This window comes from Protopterus annectens, chromosome 7.part0, assembly GCF_019279795.1.
Source record: "Protopterus annectens isolate FY-2018-M chromosome 7.part0, PAN1.0, whole genome shotgun sequence".
Classification (NCBI taxonomy): domain Eukaryota; kingdom Metazoa; phylum Chordata; order Ceratodontiformes; family Protopteridae; genus Protopterus; species Protopterus annectens.
The window spans coordinates 804,180,843-804,199,061 of NC_056739.1; the positions used below are offsets into that span (position 1 = coordinate 804,180,843).

An 18,219-nucleotide genomic window follows, 5' to 3' on the forward strand; every position below is an offset into this window, starting at 1 on the left:
TATTTATGCTGACCTATTTATGGCATATGTGGACGAGTTCCTGATATATGATAATACACATAACATCTATGTAGATGAGATTGACATTTGGAGAAGGTTCATTGATGATTGCTGGATGGTATGGAGAACTGATGAGGAATATCTAATGGAGTTTGTGGGATACCTTAATGACAACAAATGGGGGCATTCAATTTACAGCTAATCATAGCTCTCAACAAATCACTTACTTAGATGTCCTGATTACTAGGAATGTTGACCATACTTTAGAAACAGAGGTCTATCTAAAATACCCACAATATAATTCTCTTCTCCATGCTTCCAGCTTTCATCCACCAGATATCTGCAGGAATATTCCAAAATCCCAATTCCTAAGGATGAATCCTATATGTTCACATCCGGAAACCTATGAATACTTTAAGGATGATTTAACCACTAGATTCAGGGATAGGGGCTACAAAATGGGTAATATCCACAGTGCTAGTAATTGGGTATCTACACTCAACAGAAAGGTCCTCTTGCAGTATAAAAAGAGGAAACCAGATAATCGATCATTGATCCGACTAGTAACTACCTATGGGAGAAACACTGATCTTTTACTGAACAGTGTACAGAGACATTGGAACATACTACTTGCAGATGCCGACCTTTCAGCCTTTTTACAAGATAGATGTTTCTTTTCATTTTGGAGGGCAGGAATATAGGCTCTCAGCTTAGTCATTATAAACACAGTGGTAGGTTCAAATTGGATTCCACCCAAAAAGCCTTGAATGGTGACTTACTTGTGGGGTGAATCCCCTGTGCCCACTGAACCCGTTGCAGGAGTGTGACCAAATTCAAAGAATTCCGCAGCAATAATGCTGGGAATGTATATAATATTGGGTTCTTTGCAAATTCTGGCACGGACTGGGTCATCTACCTCGAACATGTACTTGTTCTCCTTTTTACGTAGGAAAATGTCTAGACCTTTAAGGCTACGCATATCAGAACATCTTAGTCATAATGAGAACTAAAAAGACCAGCAATGCCCTCTACAAACATACTGTGATACACAAAAATGCTTCTTTTAGAGATTCATAGTGACTGATAAAATTATGAGGAACAGGATGAATAAAGCCGGATAGCATACTATATTGAATTCTAAGGAAAAGTAATGGATCATAAAATTGGGAGGGTTATTTCTGCCAGGACATTAATGAGCATTTGTGAATGACCAATGATTTTTCATATTATTAACATGTCTACTATAAAATGGAGTTATTGAAGTCATGTTTTGTATAACACTGATGAAGGCTATGTTAACTTTATAGCCGAAACCGTTCTGTTTTTGTCTCTATTTTTCATGTTTGACATGATATGTTAGGCAATAAACAGTTTGCCATAGTCTGCTGGCTCATCACTTTAATACTGGATTGCTACTTTTGGAGCCATGCAATTGCCATATGTGCAGGGACTCCTTTGCTGTTCTATGGCTAGAAGTGCCAGACAGTAGGCTCTGGACACTACCAACTGCTGTATTACCCTACCATCTAGCCCTCCCACAGGGATCCACTTTGTATACAGCAACCCTTTGTTCCAGTATACAGACTCCCCTTTTTCCTTGAGAATCAGGCACCTCCCTAGCTACCTCCCTCAAGCCTCTTGGTGTAGAGTCCGAGAGCTGAGCCTGACTCAAGTCTATCTTTGTAACTCTTCACAGCTCCCCTTACAGAGAGGAAGTCTGGTATCCTCTGACAGTGGTGCTTCTCTGTCAGCCTGGGTACTACCACTCACCTCTGCCCTTGCAGTCACTCTTTCCAAGGGAACATCAGTACCTACCAGCAGCTGTGGCTCACCTTCAGGATCACTGCTACAGAGTAGCTCCCTCCCTGAAATAGCCACCTCACCAGTCTGGGCCTCAGGTGTGAGGTCTGTCTGGGTCTCCCCCAGGCTACCAGACCCAAATGCTTGTCTCTAAACCTGTCTGCATTTACCTGCATGCACACAAAGTACAGCATTATCAAAATCATTCCCTATCAAGACATCTGCAGGGATATCCTCAAACACACCTACTTGTTTGCTTCCTTTTTCACCCTCCCAGTCAAGGTGAACCCTGGCCAAAGGCATTTGGAATGGGGTCCCTCCTAAAGCTCTGAATGGAGTGGACTGCCCAAGCAGGTACTGCTTCTCTTTAACCACTGTAGGCTTTACTATGGTTATATCAGAGGCTGTCTCTCTCTTGGCAATGGCCTGTTTCCGTCCACCAAGATTGGATATAAACTCTGCTGGTAGTTTGGTAGCCCTGTTGTCTCCAGAAAACTTAGCACTGGCATTCTGTTGTTCCCAGTTGCTGGCTCCCCCACTTTTTGTTCCCCACCTTGCCTCTGTGGCCATCTATATGACACATGGCCCCACTGTTTACATTTAAAACATTTAACCCTTGATCCTGGCCATGTACCTGAAGTAGTGGCTTCCCCTGTTACTGATGGACTCTGCTGAAGTGGTTTAGGCTGGCCACCATGGGTTTCCTTATATCTATGTTTAGCACTGGGTATCCCCGTCCTGTGCAGTGGTGCCCTGCTACTAAGTAGAGAACCCCTTTTATCCCCAGTTCATCTGCAAAGTTACACTCCTGGTCTGCCAATCAGATTCTCATGTCCTCAGGCAAAGTGCTAATGGCTTGTTCCCTCACCAAAAGGTCCGTCAGCCCTTCAAAAGTGGTGATCTGACACCCACTCACCAACCTAAGAAAATAAGTGCTTAAATCAGCAATATAATCACACATACTTTCATCTGCCTTGCATCTATGCTCGCAAAACTTTTTTCTGTAAGCTTCAGGTGTTAACTTAAAACATTCAAGTAAACATTGCTTTACTCAGTCATAGTTTAAATAATCAATATCAGACCATTTAAAATCAGCAGTTACAGCTTTACAATGGAGTAAGGGGGTTAGGAACCATACCAGAGCCCTTGGTCAACATTATGCTGTTAACATACCCTTTCAAATGTATGAATAAAATTATCAAAATTATCACCCTCTCTAAACTGTGAAAGAAATTTACTGACCTTTATTGCTTCTGGGGTTTGGTTATTCCCTTCCCCATTACCTCCATGACCCTGGGGAAGAGTCAGCATCTCCCTCTCATGTTGATGCTGCTTCTCATTTTTTTCAGCCTCTAAATGCCACAGTCTCTCTGCTGATTCTACTTCAACCTACAAACACTGCAATCTCCATGCTGATTCTACTTCCAAATGTTTGGCCTCCAGTTCAAGTCTCTAACTCCAGATGGATTTTTAAGTCCTCTGAGGAAAAGGTGAACTGTCCTGTTTCTGATGGCTGCAAATTCCCATCACCTGACTAGTTATCCTCCTGGTTGCTGGTCAGAGCTGTGACTAAGGCTGAAATAATTTCCTCTTTAGTCAGGTTGGCATGCACCAGTACTTTGGCTTCACACACCTTGGCCAACTGGTTCTTTGTCAGCTGACCCTAATCCTCTGCTGACATTTTTTGCCCTCTTTACCTGACTAAACTAAATTAACAAAAAAATAAATAAAATTATTGTGAAACTGAATGTTTACCTTGTGGCTGCTGAGAGGACACATCTTTAGTGACAACTGCTTAAAGGCTAAAGAAGTTCAATTAATATCCACACCACTCCTTACCAATATGTGATGTCTCCACTCTGTGCCAGTAATTAAGGAGCCTGAATCCTCACCACTGACAATAGAGAGGGATGTCCACTTGGAACAAAAATGGATACACCCAATATTTCCAGATGCAGTTCTCTGCATCAAGCACAATTTCCCTTAAGAGCACACAGGGAACACACTTAGTCTGGGGTCTAGGGTTCTCTATCTGTCTCTGTCCATGTCTCCAATAAGACTCCCCCACTGGCACATCTATAAGGTTGATTCCTTAGCCGAGTATCCAAGCTAAGTCCTCCAGCACCCTCTCAGTGAAACCAGTGTTTTGTGTCCCTGCTCCAAGTAGCTGACACACACACATACACACACACTTTGAGATTTGATTTTCACACACACACACACACACACACACGCACACACGCACACACACACACACGCACACACACACACACACACACACACACACATACACACACACACACACACACACACACACACACACACACACACACACACACACACACACACACACACACACACACACACACACACACACACACACACACACACTCACACAGCCTTACTAAGATCTGCTGCAGCTCCTGGAAGTCATAAAACAACCTCGAACCTCTACCCTTCAAGAGTAGCAATTAGTTCACCCCAATGACAATGCAAGAAGTTCCTAGTACACACCTTTTGTCTCTGGCTGAATTGAGAACTGCAAGATGCAATCTTTATTGCTTAAGCAAGGTAATTTAATTCCAAACTATTTTCAAAGTTTGAGATTAACCTCTTTTCTTCTGGTATCCTCTGTTAAAACATATACATTTAAACAGTTACAATGTATATATTTTTTTCTCTCCAGCAGGGCACACTGTTGGTAATTTTTAACACAATCAGTTTTACATATACATTTTTCAACAAAAGCATCTTTACAAATTAGTTTGATATACAAATGACATATAATTCTTTACAAAATTCCAGCTAACTGTGCTGACATATGCTACATATCCACTACCCTATTTCCTCCTGGCACAGCTGGCAATACCTCACATCGCCAAAAACATCACCATCATCATCATCAACCCCCTTATTCCTATTTTCTACATGTGATTAGGGTGACGTGTCAATTTTCTCCATCTCTCTCTTGACTCAGTACCACTGTCCTATCTTCCTCTACAGTCATTCCCGACTCTTGCAGGTCTTCTCTAGCACATCCCATCCATCTCTTTGCTGGATGCCCTCATTTTCTCTTGCCTTCTTCCTATCTGCCAAAAATCCTCTTCACCAGATTGCCTTCTGCTTTCCTACACTTGCCCGAAACACCATAATCTGTTCTCTTTGACCTTCTCTGCAACTGATGCTACTTTTTTTCTGCTCTGATGTCCTCATTTCTTCGTCTGTCCCACAATGTGCATCCTACCACTCATCTCAGGCACTTCATCTCCATCACCTCTAACTTCCTCAGCTGCTCTGCCTTTACTAACCAGGTTTCAATACCGTACAGTAGTACTGGTCACACCACTGTTTTGTATACCTTACTTTTCAGCTTCTTTGGCATTCTTCTGTCATACACTACCCCTGGCACTCTGTGCCAGTTGGATGCAGCCCCTCTGATTATAACTTTGACTTCCTCATTCAGACTTCCCGTCTCCTTAACCACCTCTCCCAGATACTTGAATCTCTTAAACTGTTCCACCATTTTCTCTTCTATCTCAAATTTTAGATACTTCTGAATTCCCCCATTTACTGCCATTACAGCTGTCTCATCTGTACTTAGTTTCATCCTGTGTGCCTTCAGTTTTGTATTCCATTCCCCAATCATTTGCTGAAGTTTTTGTTCAGTCTGCCTATAGTGCTACATCATCTACATATAGCAAATTTGTTGATCTGTCCACTCTGACCTATTTGCTAATGTAGACCATCACCAGTATGAACAGCAGTAGACTCAGATCTGAATTCTGATGCACAGCCACTTCCATTGGGAACCCCTCTCTGAGACCGAACACTGTTAGTACTTGAGAACTAGTCACCATCCCCACAAGAGGAGAAAACATACTTGATCTCATCATCACGAACATGGGAGCACAATGTTCAACACCGGAAGTATACCCCTCATTGGTGACATCAGATCACAAACTAATCTCGCTGGAGGTCCTCATCCCACCCCCACCTGAAATAAAAAAGACCACAGTAAAGAACTTCTCGAAAGCCGACTTCACACTTCTAAAGACTAGTGTGGTCTCCTTTAAGGCCCCAGAGCCGGCGGAAAACAGTACTCAAGCCGCTGAATCACTTACAAATGCCTTCTACCAGCACCTGCAGGACTGCATGGATAAGGCAATCCCAAGCAAAACAAAGACTCTTTGTACCAAAGGCAAGCGTCCAGTCTGGTGGACCCCAGCCATAAACAAACTCTACAACAAAAGGAGGAAGCTACTACAAGATAGAGCAAAATCCTTAAAAGGTAAGACACCTTTGATCACTATAAGTAACAAACTAAGAGCTCTCATAAAATCATCCAAAGCAAATTTTGAGAGAAAAATAGCTAAAGACTCAAAAGACAATCATAAGGCCTTCTTTAGCTATGTTAGAAACCTGGGAGGAAACTCCCAGATATGCTCAGAACTAGTTCAAAATGATGTGAAGATTACTGATCCTACAGACATTACCAACATACTGGCTGACAGGTTCAGTGCAAACTTCTCCTCTCCCCAAAAGGAGAGATATCTATACCAAACAATTGCAGCCCCCAAACATCTCTAACGCCCAAGTGAGAACTGCTCTCTCCAAAGCAAAAACACAGCATCCATGGGACCTGATGGTGTCCCCGGCTGTGTGCTGCACGAACTCAATGAGGAATTAAACCCACAGCTAGGACAGCTGTTTAATCATAGTCTCACCTCTGGATACGCATCCAGGAGTGGCGCACTGCAACTGTGGTCCCACTTCACAAAGGCGGTGCCTCCACCGACCCTGGAAATTACCGCCCATTAGCTTGACAAGCCTTATCTGCAAAGCCATGGAGAGGATCATAATGGACCTCATAAATAAAGACATAGGGAATTTGCAGACTTTGGATCCAACCCAGTTTGGCTTTGTCAAAGGCAGATCATGCCTTTTAAACTTGGTTGACTTTTTCAAAACAGTCACCAAAGCCATTGATGAGGGAAAGGCAGTCCATACAGCCTACCTCGATCTGGCGAAGGCCTTCGATACAATACCCCACTCGGGTATCATTGAAAAACTCATCAGCTTAAATGTTAACCCATACATCACAAGATGGGTTGCAAACTGGCTGAGTGACAGAATCCACAGGACCAGAGTTGCTGGTGCCATGTCAGACTCAAAGCCTGTCACAAGTGGTGTCCCACAGGGCTCAGTCCTGGGCCCACTCTTGTTTGGCATCTACTTTTCCGAAGTACAAGCAAACACAGGAGGGTTATGGCTGACAAAGTTTGCAGATGACTGCAAACTGGGCGCCATAGTCGAAAACACATCTGACACAGATATCCTTCAGAAGGGTCTCACAGAAACGGATAACTGGTGCCAGAGCCATGGCCTAAAGTTAAATGCCAAAAAATGCATAGTCATACCCTTCGGGAAAAACAAGGTTACCCCTAGCTACCATATAGGTGGCAATCCACTGAGCACAGAAGAAGTTATCAGGGACCTGGGGACCCAGGTTGACAGTAGCCTGTCATTCGACACCCATGTAGCTAAAGTAGTTAGGAAGACCTTCTACATTGCCCACCTTATCATGAAGGGATTCACATCTAGATCAAGGGAGGTCATAGTCTCCCTATACTCATCACTCATCAGACCAATGATTGAGTACAATGCCCCATTCGAATGTATCTGACCCGACACTTGCAGCAGCTGGAGAGGCCACAAAGTTCCTCACCAAAAGGATAAAGGGTCTCAAAATCTGTCCTATGCTGCCCGACTGAAAGAACTCCAGCTCTATTCAGTCGCCACGCTTGCTCAGAGGTGACCTTTGCCTGACATACAAGGCCATGTCAAACCCAGATTTGATGAATATGCTTCACCTCAAAAATCTAGATCCATCAGAGCCACAAGGGCGGAGACTTAAACCTTGACACGGCTATTAATAGGACGTGCTGGAGGGATAGATTCATCACCCAGAGACTCCCTATGCTGTGGAACAAAATCCCGGTATATGTGAGGCAGAGCACCTCGCTGGCCTTGTTCAAGAGAAATCTTGACCAATGGATGGCAGATCGCAGATATACCCCAGGGATTACCTCAGTGTCACTGCTCGACAGAGGCACAGCAAAATAATGGGTATAGTTCCCCACACTAAAGGGGTGGCGTAAGCCACAAAACTATGGGCTAGGCTTGTAAATGCCCTCGGGCAGATAGCCTAGTATGAACCTATGAACCTATGAACCTATGAAGTTATTGGGACCTTGTACATAGTATATACTAATTCTACCAATGTTTCTGGGACTTCAAACCACCATAGAACTGCTGGCATTAGCTTTCTTGGGAGCTTGACATATGCTTTTCTCCAAGTCTAGGAATACTCAGCTGGACTCTTTCCTCATTTCTATCTTCTTCTCAATTATCTGTCTCACTGCAAACATTGGGTCAGTTGTGTTGCATCATGACCTGAATCCAAACTGCTAATCTGCCATCTAACTTTCTACTACTATGCGTATTCATTTATCAGACACCCTCTCCAGAACTTGTACGTAGTGTGATAGGAGACTGATGCCTCTATACTGCCCACAGTTGTGAATGTACCCTTTTGTTCTTGAACACTGACACTAGTGTACTTCTCCAGTTATCTAGGATATACCTCTCCATACCGTTATGAGTACCCTAAGGAGCCATTTGTCCCCTAACTCACCCAACATCTTCATCGTCTACACCATATCTGCTGTAGCCTCATCTGAGCCTGCTGCTTTCCCTGATTTCATTTTTCTTAGTGCTGTTCTTACTTCTTCTATGGTGGGTTCCTCCTCTTCTTTTATCATAGGCAGTGTCTGGGACAGTACAGCTTCTGTGGGGTTTTCTTCATTAAGAAGCTGCAGAAAGTACTCCTGTCTGCCTTTAATGTCCTGTGGACTGGTTCACATGTTGTTGCTGGCATCCCTTATGAATGCTGTCTGACTATCTTCTTTTTCTTTCCATCTTTGTCTTCCAACCAGATAGAGTTTCTTTGTGCCATTTACTGAGTCACTTTCCAGAAGCTGATATATAGTGTGTTTGATGCCTTGCTCTTTGCAACTCCTCTCTTAGCCTCTTTGTTAGCCAAACAGTATTCCTTCTTAGCCTGGTCCATCTTTTCTATCTCCCACTTTTTTCATGCACTCCTTTCTTTTCATGACTTCCTGGACATCTGCATTCCACCCCAGCTTTCCTTATGTACCTTTATGTCCATACCTGGCTCTGCTGCATATCTCTTTTATATAGTCCTCACACATCCTATTTTGAGGCACTGTCATTCTTCTTTAACAAAGCCTATTTCCTCTTCTTCATGAGGTTCTATAGCCCTGAGTAATTCCTTGAACTTTTGTGGTTTCTCTCCAGTCAATTTACAGGTCTTCAGCCCAGGCTTCATTTACCTTAGAGCCTTCAATGACCACTGCTTGCGGCTAATTGTGGCAACCAGTAGTTTATGCTCTGGTCTTACTGTTTCATATGGGATGATTTTGCAGTCACTGATTCTACTCCAGTGTAGGAGAAAGTCTACCAGAGTTGCATGTCATTAACCGTTGTGTGTGATTTTGTGACTGTCTCTCTTGCTGAGCCATGTGTTGGCCACCATCAAGCCAATTTGCCAGACAGTAGTCAGGAACAGCCTCTCCTTTTTATTCTGTTGCCCCACCCATTTAGACCCAGGCAGTCCTCATATCCCATTCTGTCTGTCCTGATATGTGCATTCAGGTCACCATAACAACACTAATTCATGATGTTCTGCTATATCTAGTAGGTCCTGCAACTACTGCCTGAATGCACTCTTTTCCTTACTATCAAGACCCTGCTGTGGGGGCATATGCTGAGATTATGAATACTGCCCTTTCATTTACCCTGGATTCTGATTGCCATGATTCTATCACTAATTCTGATGACATCTCTCACTGGCTTCTGAAGCCTCTCCCTCACCACAATTCCCATACTATTTCTAGCCTGTCCTCCTGAGTAGCAGATTCTAGATCCCAAGGCAAGAGGCTTTGCTGCACTGCCCTTCCATCTTGTCTCCTGGATGTCCAGGCTCCTCCATATCATCATGTCATTCACTTGTAAACTGCATTCTGTCAGTAAACCTACTCTGAGTCTAGCAATCCTTAGTTCATATTTGGCATCTTAACTGGTTTTATGTAACCCAAGTTGAGTAACTGGACCCCAGCCAGTCACTAGCTGATGGCAGGCACACACTGGAGAATATGAGCACATACACCTTTTCCACCATTAGCACGGGTCCCTGGAGTAGGCACCGGCATATACCCATCGCCATTTTTGGCAACATTAGGCAACATGACTGAATCACCTATATCCAATTTCTTACACCATTAAGTGGTTAGTCCTGACATGGCATGCAGTCTGTGATCCATGTTCACCTATGTGGAGGATACTGCATACTACAGTTGGTGCCCAAAGAAGAGGATCTATACAACTCTTTCAATATGTACCATCTAGAGTCTGTGCTGCTGCCCCCAGCTACATTCTTGGAAGAGTTTGAGTTAGAAACACTCAGCATGTTTTTTTGGGTGATGGGAGGACCCCACAGAGACACAGGGAGGACATGCAAAATGTATCTAGGCACTGGCTCCAGAACAAGATCAAACCTTGTACCTTATGCAAGGGAAGCAAAGACCTTAACCATTATGCCAAATAGTAATGTATATAAAATATTGCATAATAACTATAAGAATCAGAGGAGCTTACAAAGGAGTGGGAAAAGAGACTGGAAAAACAATTTACAAGAGGACAATGGGAGGACATATGTATGGCTCCCAAGTATGCAATAAAGTACACTAGGTTTAGAATATTTGCTTGGTATACTTCAAGCAGACTTTTTCCTCAGGATGACAGCAAATGTTGGATGTGTGGTGGGGAAGAAAGAGATAACTGGGAATATGTTTTTCGGAGTGTAATGAGTAGGCAGAGTTTATAAATTCCCTACAGAATATTCTGTCAGAAATATTGGGGGTGCAAATGACTATAACTAAGGAAATTATTCTTTTGAGCTGGGATACAGGCTCTGAATTACCCAGACAAAGTAAGGCCTTATTAAGTTTAATTTGATGGCTGCCAAAAAGCATGGAAATCACAAGCTAAACCAACTGTATTAGAAATACTAAATATTGTTAAAAAGATAAAAGAACTGGAATGGGGTTTTTAGAAAAAGGAAGCAGCAAATTACATAGAAGTTAATGTAAATTGTGGGAACATTGCATGCAGAATAATGTCCAAAAGGAGGAAGAGTGAGGTTTAAGGGAAAACAGGAATTCAGCAATTTACGTATTGTTGGACTAAATGAAAGTTATATAAAGAAAGACACATATATGTTATGTATAATGTATGTAAATGAAAAAAATGCTAATGCAGTTTTATTTTCTATTAATGTATCTGTGACTGTGTCTTAAATTATAATTTGATAAAGGTATTTAAAAAACAACAACATAAGAGCTCACATTTATAGAGATTAATAGCCAAATGTGGACCTGGGGGTAGTAGATAAATACTTTCAGTTTAGTTAAAGTGTAATCTGGTACCAAGTAGCATGAAATGGATCCAATTAATAGGAGACAGCATGGAAGATGAATGTTAAGGAAAGGCTGTGCTGTTTGTTACAGCAGTCTGGTGTAGACTCGAGTACCTCCTCATGATACATGCTGCGGCAGTCACTGTCCCCACTGCCTTTAAACCAAATGGTTACTATTTTAGGCTCTCCTTCTCAAACATCCATTAACTTTGCAGAGATATCTTCATTCTGGGGCTTACTCTATTCCTTCACTGCTTCTGTGAAACAGTTTCAGAAGTTTCACCAAAATTATTTCTTAACTAATATATGCAGCCTAAAGAGCTGTTTGGAATTATCAGTAGAGAAAAGTTTATTTTTTTGCTTCATTTTAGCTTTTAGTGACTTGGCACTAATATTAAACACAACTATTTTCAGATATGGTTCTGCATATTATACTTCTAAAAAAAGAAAAAAAAGACATGAACATAAAAATCAGTATGCCACAGAGATTGTATAATTGGGTCTATATCACCACATCAAATGGTGATAAGTTTGAACGCCCTTTGTTCAAACCAAAAAGTCCGAAAGCCCTAAACTGCGAAGTTATGGAACATCGATTTTTTTCTCACCAACTCTTAACCCATACATTAAGGACTGCTTTTTCTACAAGACACACTAGCACTCGACTTGTCTTTCAGATAACTTCATCATGGCCACTCACCAACACATAGCTACTACTTAGTGCCCCACCTCAGCGTTTCAAGTTTGCACTTAAAATATTTGATATACCTGGAATTGTCTTGTTAACAGCCTTTGCTGTTTTATCCATTTTTTTCCTTCTGCCCATTCAACTGCATTTTTTTTCATTACAGCTTGCTTTGGATACCAGAAGTGGATGCTATAGAGAATGCCCAAACTTATGCTCACTTCAAGTTGTTAAAATACACCAGATGGCCTCATGCTTTCCCAGGGCTGGCAACACACCTCCTGGCAGCATTAGCTTTCCACATTTGTCCTATGTCACATCTTGAACTCTATAATATGATGCATAAGTAAACGTCATTCAGCTGAACCTCATCCACTGTCTGCTGTTTCCATGACTCAGCAATTTGTATTATTACTTTTTGAGATTTTCTAGAGTACTTCACTTTTGCTGTCATTTGCTTCATCCATGGTCCCCAGTCTAAGCCTTTGTCTCTCCCTTGATATGGATGGGACTCGTACTTCCATGAATGATAGACGGCCTTGGCAGACTCCAGGGAATGCAGCTATATTTGATATTTGTTTGTGGAAATGTATGGAGTTTAAGGCAGCAGTATATGTTGTCAAGTACTACCACAGTCAGTCAATAAAACATAAGCATACAAATAAGTTGATAAAAGAAATGGAAATCATCTAGCTTTTCTTAAGGTGTACTTACTGGTTTGCATTTCTGATCCTTCTCCTGACTGTGCTTGTGTTCCTACAGCCCTTGTGTGTTCGCACATGCTCAGTTTGGTCGCCGGATGGCGCTTTGGTTTAGCTGGCGGTTTCTTTGTGGATGATTGATGGTCCTCATCATTCTCAGTGCTCCCTACAGAATGACATGACAGGGAACGAGGTGCCATGCTGCTGGCGCAGGGATGTGGCGAATGTTCCTGAGAGGCTGGCATTGTCATGAAGCCCATACGAAAGTGTTTCCTGAAGGAGGCAATGTCTCGAACTTTCCCAACTCCTACATCCTTACCTGTGCTAAGAAAGGAAAAAAATAGCACAAAGTTAGCAAATATTAACCACTTTTTTGTTAACATTCATCTCTACTCATTTTCTCTTTCTAATTACATTTCTACTTCTCATATAGTTTCTAATGTTTTTTCTTGCCTTTTTTAGCTTTGCATACTTCGGCCTAATCAGGACCTTGTGGCAATTCATTTAAATTTGTCTGAGCGTAGAGGTCTGCTCATGTTTGATTACAGTTACATTTCTGGGGGAGGGTGAATTAATTGCATACCCTACAACATGGGAGGGAGTGCTTCCTATTCCAGTATTGATGGAGACCATTGGCTTTCTCCTATCAAATAGAAGGAAAAAAGAACTTGGGAAGCTAATTACAGGAAAATGTCTACTTCTGCCTGCCCTGATGCATAAATGAGTCAGCTACAAAGGAAAGAGTGTCTACCCAGACTCTTAGGAAACTCAGTTTGACAGTCCCTTACTTACTGCAAATATGTCTTTACGTGAACCACCCTTCTGCCATCTTTGATACCAATCTTCAATAACGGTTAAAATTAACAGATTATAGGATGCCTTAACTGTAACAGTCTGTAACAGAGGCCTTGTCAGGAATAATCTTGCCTTCATGGGCAGAAGTGTTGCCATTTGCAGAGCCAAAAATTCATATTTTAGAAGTGCCTCAGCAGCCTAAAACCCAAAGAGGGTAGGGAGGACTCAAACAGTATATCTATGGGCTAATCTCTTCCTTTCAGGAAAAAGTTTACGATCCGTCATATCACCCATTCTTTCCCATCTGAAAGCAAGAGTGTAATGCAGGTGGGCAAAACATGGTTAAGGTGGAGAGGGGGAATGGTGTATGCTTGGGTGTATATTTTAATTTTAGTATAAGTATGTGCAACAGCTGTGGTAACTTTGCACATTAATTACCCACAGGTGAAGTGGAGCAAAGGACACAGCTCTATTCTTTCTGCAGCGTGAGCCCTGCAATCCAGCTTTCAAACTATTGTCATAACAAGGATTACTAGTAGAACATAGCATTAAAAGCATTTCCCACCTACAGAATGACAGCAGTCAGGATCTCTGTTTCCCAGGTTGCAATCCACCACCATAAGATGGCCAAAAGTAACTACTGTGCCTCAGTAATGTGTGGTCTTTGTGGGGAGGTGTACAACTGTCAAAGAACTACTTCTGATTGTAAATGTATGGAGTAAAGATGAAGTATCACAATCACACCGAACAGAACAATGGTATAGCCTAGCTCTGGGAAGAAAGCAAGTTGCCAAAAAGTTATATCAATCAGGGAGTACCTAACAAAATCCACGTAATTTCAAGGATCAGTATGGGTGTAGTGAGTGAGTAGGTGAGTGAAAGGATCTGATGGAAATAACCTAAGCTGGAGATATTTATATGCTGGCATCACTATAAACTGGATTTGCTGCTTTTCATTTCTAAACACAGTCAACTCACAATCAACATTTAACAAAACTAATATGTCGTCACACAACCATCAGGCCCTAGAACATTTCTTACCCTGGTACTGATTGCAGTGTTAGCTGGGGACATAGGCCCTCACCACACATCCTTTCTCAATGGGAAATAAGAGATTTTTATAATTTCATTCAATGCAAGCAACATTTACAGTAAGTTTAACAGCCTCTGCTGATGGATCCAAGGTCTTCATTCAAATATTCAGGGATCTATCCTAGGGCCAATGCTTTTTAGCATCTTTATTAATAACTTTCACTCTGCAATTCCTGATGCCAAAATCATTCAATACGCAGATGATTCTACCTTGGTCTGCTCTGCCTCTAACCTCTCTGAATTGCTCACTAAAACCCAAACTGCTTTTTTAATCACCGAAAACTGGATGCGCCAAAACCACCTCTCTCTCAATGTCAATAAATCTAATATTTTACTGTTCCCCCTCAACAAAGACTCATTCCCATAACAAAGATACTTTCAGAGTCCTGAGTCAAACCAACTCACCTATAGAAGTGGTTCCATCCGCCAAACTACTCGGCATTACTATAGATGAATACCTTAAGTGTGACATCCACATTCTGCAAAATATTAAGAGAACCCACCAAAATCTTGGTATGCTATATAGGAATAATCACTTTCTCTCACACTCTACTAGACACACTCTGGCCACTACCTATCTTCTGCCCTCCTTACTATACAGAGCTCCTCTCCTAACCAGCCTGTTCTCCTCCATCACCTCCAAACTAGAAAACTGCTATAATAAAATCTCTAAATTTGCCACCAAATCCAAACATTCCACCCATCATTGCCTTAACCTGCAATCTCTGAATTGTCTAGAACTCCCAAACTACCTAAACTACCTCCAACTCACCACTTCTCATAGACTCATATTTCACCCTTCTAAATGTCCAGCTCTAGCTAATATCCTTCCCCCTTACACCCCTAATAGACCTCTCAGATCTGAACGTCAAAACTTGATAGCTATCCATAAGCCCAAACGTCCTTCTGGCCAACTCCTCCTCTCTTTCTCACTAGGTAAAAAATGGAATTCTCTCCCCTCCACTCTAAGAACTATACCAAACTCAGAAAACTTCAAAACCCAGCTTTTCAAACTAAATGGAAATCTAGCTGCCTTCACCCTACCTAAATCCACCCAACTACTTTCCCATAAAATGTTTTTGTTTTTTCTCTCACAGGTTCCTAAGCTCTCTAAATCTCCTGTAGCTTGTTTATTTATGACTGTATCCAAGCTCTCTTCAGTTCCTAGAGCTACCTACCCCTCATCACAACTGTGTAAATATTTTCATACTTTAAATGTGTACTTGTAAAGGTTTTATATTTCTAAGGTGTGTAAGTAAAGTGTTTTCCCCACATACTATGCAATGAGTGCTCACATAAATGAACCTGTATAACCCTTAAGATCATCTACAATGAAGTTTGTCTGACTATTGTGCAACACTGTATGCACATTTGTTGCAAATTGTTCTAGATAATGTATCTTTACATTTCTGTATTACTATATCTGTACTGTATTATATATTTGGAGCTTTTCTCCCCGGGTCTCCACTGAAAAAGGGTCCCTTGGGCCCAGTGGACTTCCCCGGTAATCAAACTGGAAATAAATAAAATAAATAATAAATAAATATTCTTGCTATTCCAAAGATATGCATCTAGAGTGTTTCTCCCTGGGTCTTCTCTAAAAATGGGCTCTGTCCCAGTCAGACTTTCCTGGTAAACACATGTTAAATTAATCATGACTGAAGCCTGATGGTATGATTCCTTCATGGATAAATTCACTGCACCATTCTTTGTAAAGCCCAGGTCTGAGAAAAGATGTCCTTACTTCCACCTGGCATTTCAGGGCAGCTAATAGCTACCTAAATTGCACTACAAAGACCCAGCAACCAGTAGTCGAACAACAAAGACGTGTAAACACAATGGAACACTTTATCGATCCACAAAAAGGTAGGGTTTAACGCTTTCATCCCCATAAGGACTTCTTCATAACTCCCTGAAGAAGTCCCTACGGAGATAAAATGCTAAACGCTACCTTTTTGTGGATCAATAAAGAAGGAGCAGGTTTAACTGTGTTCCATTGTGTTCAACTGTATTTCCACATCTTTGTTATTCAGCTAATAGCTACCTCCCCACATAACTGAGACCAACAACCAAAAGGGTGCGTATGTCAGTGTCACACTGGCAGATCATCTAAAGCTTATGGGTGGAGGACTTTTCAACCCCTCACCAAACCACATTTCCTTCAGTCTGTAGCACCTGTTACAGTATAGCTCCCCTGCAGGAAACTGTTGGTTTTTGGAACATTGTATAAATTATGTTTGCTTAAATGTATTCAGTTTCTGTTGCTGCTTTGACATCTATTCCGGGCTGGGCCTACAATTGGTCACACTATAACCAGTGCTCTGTTTAGGTAAACAAATATAAGTAAATATAATGTCCAAATTAAATACCATTGTGCTTGGTAACTTTAATGTGCAAGGTGATCAACACAGCAGAAGATGACTACACACATATCTAAATAAACCTTCCCTCTTCCACTTAGTTGCCAATCCAAGCAGGCCAAATCTCACACATTTCCTGGCTGTTTCTCACTAAAACACCTACCAGACTCTGTGCTGAGGCCTTCCTCCACACATCAGTGTCCTCTGCTTACTCTAGCCATATTTTTTGGCCAGAAAGCCCAAACTTGGCAGGTGCACTGTCACTCACAGGTCCTTCAAGCAGATTGAGAAACTTGCACTACTCAGTGAGCTGGCTACACCTGATTGGTCTTCTGTTACATTTTTATTTTATTTTATTTAACATTTGTTGACCGGGAAAGTCCGACTAGGTTCCACAGATCCTGTTTTCAGCGGACGCCCGGGGAGAAATGCTCCAGAAGCACGTCTTTAGAATGTGGGAGGAAACCGGAGTACCCGGAGGAAACCCACGCGAATGCAGGGAGAACATGCAAACTCCACACAGAAGGCACCCCAGCCGAGAATCGAACCAGAGAACCTCTTGCTGTGAGGTGACAGCATTAACCGCTGCACCACTGCGCCGCCCATACATCACAAGATGACTGCAGCTTAGCATAGCATTATCTAGTAAACGAGCAGAACATGTTCTTCTGCTAACCAACAAAATGTGTAATAAGGCAGCCTCATGTTTTTCGCGATAGATAATAAAAACTGAAACATGAACAGTCTGCTTAAATAACTTTGAACTTACTGAATTGACAAAACAGCTGCTCCTGTCTTTTGCTCCAGGGATTGAGGGGTTGAAATGGCTAAGCAAATCTTTTCTAAATGAATTACTAAAAGTCTTGTATTTTGCCATTAAGTGGCAAACCATCTACTGGAAAATTCAGTGACCAAAGATCACTTCTCCAGAGGCATGGCTATTTTCACTGTTTACTATAAAAAGCCTGTATTGTGGGCTTTTTTTGCCAGGGCCACTACTTTACCATGCAACATTTTTTGACTGTGATTCCAGGACTCAGGTCTTCTTCGGCTCCTTCAATGTTTCAGGACTCTGTTTTCTGAGCTTTTGCTTTCAGCCATCATCTGGATCTTGTCTCTTAGGATAATTAAGTTTCACACTATTTAGATTTCAGCCAACTGCTAGCCACTGCAAACAGTCTCTACAGTCAGACATGGCCCATACGTATTTGACACATCAGCTGATCTGCT

The 18,219-nt window shown here is 41.9% G+C and overlaps 1 protein-coding gene across 1 annotated transcript in view; it reads right to left on the minus strand.

Moving 5' to 3' along the window:
• Nucleotides 1–18,219, minus strand: part of NYAP1 (neuronal tyrosine phosphorylated phosphoinositide-3-kinase adaptor 1) — a 240,708-nt gene that overhangs the window by 202,937 nt on the left and 19,552 nt on the right. The window contains exon 2 of the mRNA XM_044077340.1: nt 12,756–13,066. Coding sequence (XP_043933275.1) covers nt 12,756–13,066 — 311 coding nt within the window. The remainder of the gene's footprint in view (nt 1–12,755; nt 13,067–18,219) is intronic.